The 4,121-nt window shown below is 29.9% G+C and overlaps 1 protein-coding gene across 2 annotated transcripts in view; it reads left to right on the forward strand.

Annotated features, from left to right (window-relative positions):
- The window catches only part of LOC124420545 (calmodulin-alpha-like), a 14,361-nt gene extending 11,118 nt beyond the window's left edge, over nt 1–3,243 (forward strand). The window contains exons 1-2 of one of the 2 annotated variants that reach the window (XM_046953757.1): nt 2,796–2,948; nt 3,031–3,243. In XM_046953757.1, the coding sequence (XP_046809713.1) occupies nt 2,946–2,948; nt 3,031–3,228 (201 nt within the window). In that variant the 5' untranslated portion in view covers nt 2,796–2,945 and the 3' untranslated portion in view covers nt 3,229–3,243. Of the gene's footprint in view, nt 1–2,795; nt 2,949–3,029 lie in introns of those variants that run through there. The other variant, XM_046953758.1, reaches the window with a different exon arrangement.
- Nucleotides 3,244–4,121: the final 878 nt, after the last annotated feature.

Here is a 4,121-nt window from a genome sequence, read left to right on the forward strand (position 1 = left end):
TTCAGTTCTAGTTCAGTTCTAGTTCAGTTCTAGTTCAGTTCTAGTTCAGTTCTAGTTCAGTTCTAGTTCAGTTCTAGTTCAGTTCTAGTCCAGTTCTAGTTCAGTTCGGTTCTAGTTCGGTTCTAGTTCAGTTTAAGTTCTGTTTTATTCTGTTCTAGTTGTGTTTTATTCTGTTCTGGTTCAGTTCTACTTCAGTTCCAGTTCTTTCCTAGTTCATTTCTAGTTCAGTACTAGTTCAGTTCTAGTTCAGTTCTAGTTCAGTTCTGGTTCAGTTCTGGTTCAGTTCTGGTTCAGTTCTAGTTCAGTTCTAGTTCAGTTCTAGTTCAGTTCTAGTTCAGTTCTAGTTCAGTTCTAGTCCAGTTCTAGTTCATTTCTAGTTCAGTTCTAGTTCAGTTCTAGTCCAGTTCTAGTTCATTTCTAGTTCAGTTCTAGTTCAGTTCTACTTCAGTTCTAGTTCAGTTCTAGTTTACTTTTAGTTCAGTTCTACTTCAGTTCTAGTTCCCTTCTAGTTCTGTTCTAGTTCTAGTTCTGTTCTAGTTCTGTTCTAGTTCTAGTTCTGTTCTAGTTCTGTTCTAGTTCTGTTCTAGTTCTGTTCTAGTTCTAGTTCTGTTCTAGTTCTGTTCTAGTTCTATTCTACTTCTGTTCTTTTTCTGTTCTAGTTCTGCTCTAGTTCTGTTCTAGATCTGTTTTAGTTTTGTTTTAGTTCTGTTCTAGTTCTGTTCTAGTTCTGTTCTAGTTCTGTTCTAGTTCTGTTTTAGTTCTGTTTTAGTTCTGTTCTAGTTCTGTTCTAGTTCTGTTCTAGTTCTGTTCTAGTTCTGTTCTAGTTCTGTTCTAGGTCAGTTCTAGTTCTGTTCTAGTTCTGTTCTAGTTCTAGTTCTATTCTAGTTCTATTCTACTTCTGTTCTTTTTCTGTTCTAGTTCTGTTCTAGTTCAGTTCCAGTTTTATTCTAGTTCTGTTCTAGTTCAGTTCTAGTTCAGTTCTAGTTCTGTTCTAGTTCTGTTCTAGTTCTTTTCTAATTCAGTTCTAGTTAAGTTCTAGTTCTGTTCTAGTTCTGTGCTAGTTTTGTTCTAGTTCTATTCAAGTTCAGTAACCTTTTGCCCTAGTTCTATTTAGTTCTGCCCTAGTTAAGTTCAGTTCTGCCCTAGTTCAGTTAAATTTGAAATCTGAACTTTTAACTCAAATACTTTTCTAGAAAAATTTCTTAATTAGATTTCTCTTTTTTTCTACATTATTTCTAACAATAAATAACAATGTAGCAAGAAAAAGGTGTTATATTACAAAATATGTATAAATGTACACTAAATATAAGCTCTAGGGTGCCAATTATATACAAGATAAATAGTATCTTTGTAGTGACAAAAAATAGTACATAACAAAAAAAAAAAAAATAAACTGACGTCAGCAAATACCAAAAAATGCTAATGATATTTGCATAACTGGCGTTCTATGAATGAATGAATGAATAAAATAAAATTATTAACAAGAAATGGAAAAAAACCTTCGTCTACAAAGGATGCGTATATTATTAACATTTATTTGCATGTAATAAAGAAAACTTTATAGAATCGAGAGATCTTTGATAAATATTTGTTAAATGCACAATAATAAGAGACAAATAAATATATATGAAAATTTGTTTATGTGTAAATAAAAAACAAAATGAACTGCTTTTTTTTAGATCAAATAACAAAAAAATTTAAATATTAAAAAAAAAAAAACGCAAAAAAACATAGAAAAACAATTAAGTGTATTATTCATCAGCTAAAGCAGCAGTCAATGTATGAAGTGTTTAAGTTTATTTTAGAAAATGATGATGTTGATGACGATGACGTTTACAATTATTATAATGTTTAAAATTGTGTTGTGTATATATGAGTAAAATAGAATAGTTTTTTAATATTAAAAACTTTGAGATTTTTTATAATAAATTAAGGAATAGAACGAAGAACAGAACTGAAATAGAACTAGAACGTAACTAGAGTAGAACTAGAACAGAGTTAAAACAGAACAGAACTTCTACAGAATTCAAATAGAACTAGAACGGAACAGAACTAGAACAGAATAGAACTAGAACGGAACAGAACTAGAATGGAACACAACTAGAACGGAACTAGAACAGAGCTACAACAGAACTGGAACAGAACTAAAAACTGAATTACAGCAGAACTAGACCTGATCTAAAAATAGATCAAGAACAGATCTAGAACTGACCTAGAACTGAACTAGAACAGAACTACAACAGAACTGGAACAGAACTAGAACTAGAACAGAACTAGAACAAAACTAGAACAGAAATATGACAGAACTAGAACAGAACTAAAACAGAACTAGAACAGAAATGGAGCAGAACTAGAACGAACTACAACAGAAATAGAACAGAACTAGAACGAACTAGAACAGAACTAGAACAAAACTAGAAAAGAACTAGAACAGAACTAGAACAGATCTAGAACTAGAACAAAACTAGAATAGAACTAGAACTAGAACTGATGAAGAACTGAACTAGAACTGAATTAGAACTGAACTAGAACTGAACTAGAACTGAACTAGAACTGAACTAGAACTGAACTAGAACTGAACTAGAACTGAACTAGAACTGAACTAGAACTGAACTAGAACTAAACTAGAACTAAACTAGAACTGAACTAGAACTGAACTAGAACTGAACTTGAACTGAACTAGAACTGAACCAGAACTAAACCAGAACTGAACGGAAACTCAACTCAAACTGAAGTTCTTTTTAAAGAAATTTAAACATTTTTTAATAAATTAAAACAATAGCCTACGAATTACAATTCAAAATTTATAGATTTTTAAACCGAAGTTGTCAACTAAACAAAAAACGAAACAAAACCAAGATTTATAGAAAATTTTTAACAAAAACTAAAAACTAAACATATTTTTTGCTACTTAACATTTTTCTTAAGCAAAGAAGTTTTATAAAATGGTGTGTTAAAGTTCATTAGATTTTGTTTTCTTAAAATTTTGGTCATTAATAACTTTTTTGATTTTTTGTTTTATTTTTAAAGGCCGATCAACTAACAGAAGAACAAATTGCTGAATTCAAAGAAGCATTCTCACTTTTCGATAAAGATGGTGATGGCACCATCACAACAAAGGAATTGGGCACAGTCATGAGATCGCTCGGTCAAAATCCCACAGAAGCTGAATTGCAGGATATGATCAATGAAGTCGATGCTGATGGTAAGTTGCAATTAATTAAATAAACAATTAATTCAAACTTAAAAAGAAAATACAGGGAAATAATATTATTTATACAAAGTTAAACTTGCATTAAAGCAGTGAACATTTTATTTTTTCTAAATCAATTTATCTTTATTACTTTTAAACCTTTTAAGGTCTCGTTGGAAAACAACCAACCAAACGACCATCCATCATTTTTTTCTATCATAGAGATTCGTTTAATCTTTATAACAAATTTCATTTAATACTTTTTTTGTTATTTTTTTATTATTTATTATTAATTTATCTCTCTATTGATTTAATATTAAAAAAACAACAATGTTATCGAATGATTTTTCCCTTAGTCTGTCTCAGTCTCAAAATATTCGCGTTTTTTTTCTATTCTTTATAATTTTTATGGTTTTTCTAAGTGTGTGTTGTCATGGTTGCCGTTATTTTTTCTGTTTATTTTCATTTAATTCTGTATAAATATTTATTGTTAGCATTTTTTTCTCAGATTAATGTTATTTATTTCCACGTGCGTTTTTTTTTTCTTCATTCTTAAATCATTTAGTTTAGTTTTAGTTGTTGTTTTGCTACAATTTAATGAAAAATTGCAAAACTATTCTATTTCAGTTCTAGTTCAGTTCTTGATCAGTTATACTTCAGTTCTAGTTTAGTTCTAATTAAGTTCTAGTTCAGTTCTAGTTCAGTTCTAGTTCAGTTATAGTTCAGTTCTAGTTCAATTCAAATTCAGTTCTAGTTCAGTTCTAGTTGAGTTCTAGTTCAGATCAAGTTCAGTTCTGTTTTAGTTTTCTGTTCTAGTTCTGTTCCTGTTCAGTTCTAGTTCTGTTCTAGTTCTGTTCTAGTTCTGTTCTAGTTCTGTTCTAGTTCTGTTCTAGTTCTGTTCTAGTTCTGTTCTAGTTCTGTTCTAGTT

Source organism: Lucilia cuprina, chromosome 6 (assembly GCF_022045245.1).
Source record: "Lucilia cuprina isolate Lc7/37 chromosome 6, ASM2204524v1, whole genome shotgun sequence".
Classification (NCBI taxonomy): domain Eukaryota; kingdom Metazoa; phylum Arthropoda; class Insecta; order Diptera; family Calliphoridae; genus Lucilia; species Lucilia cuprina.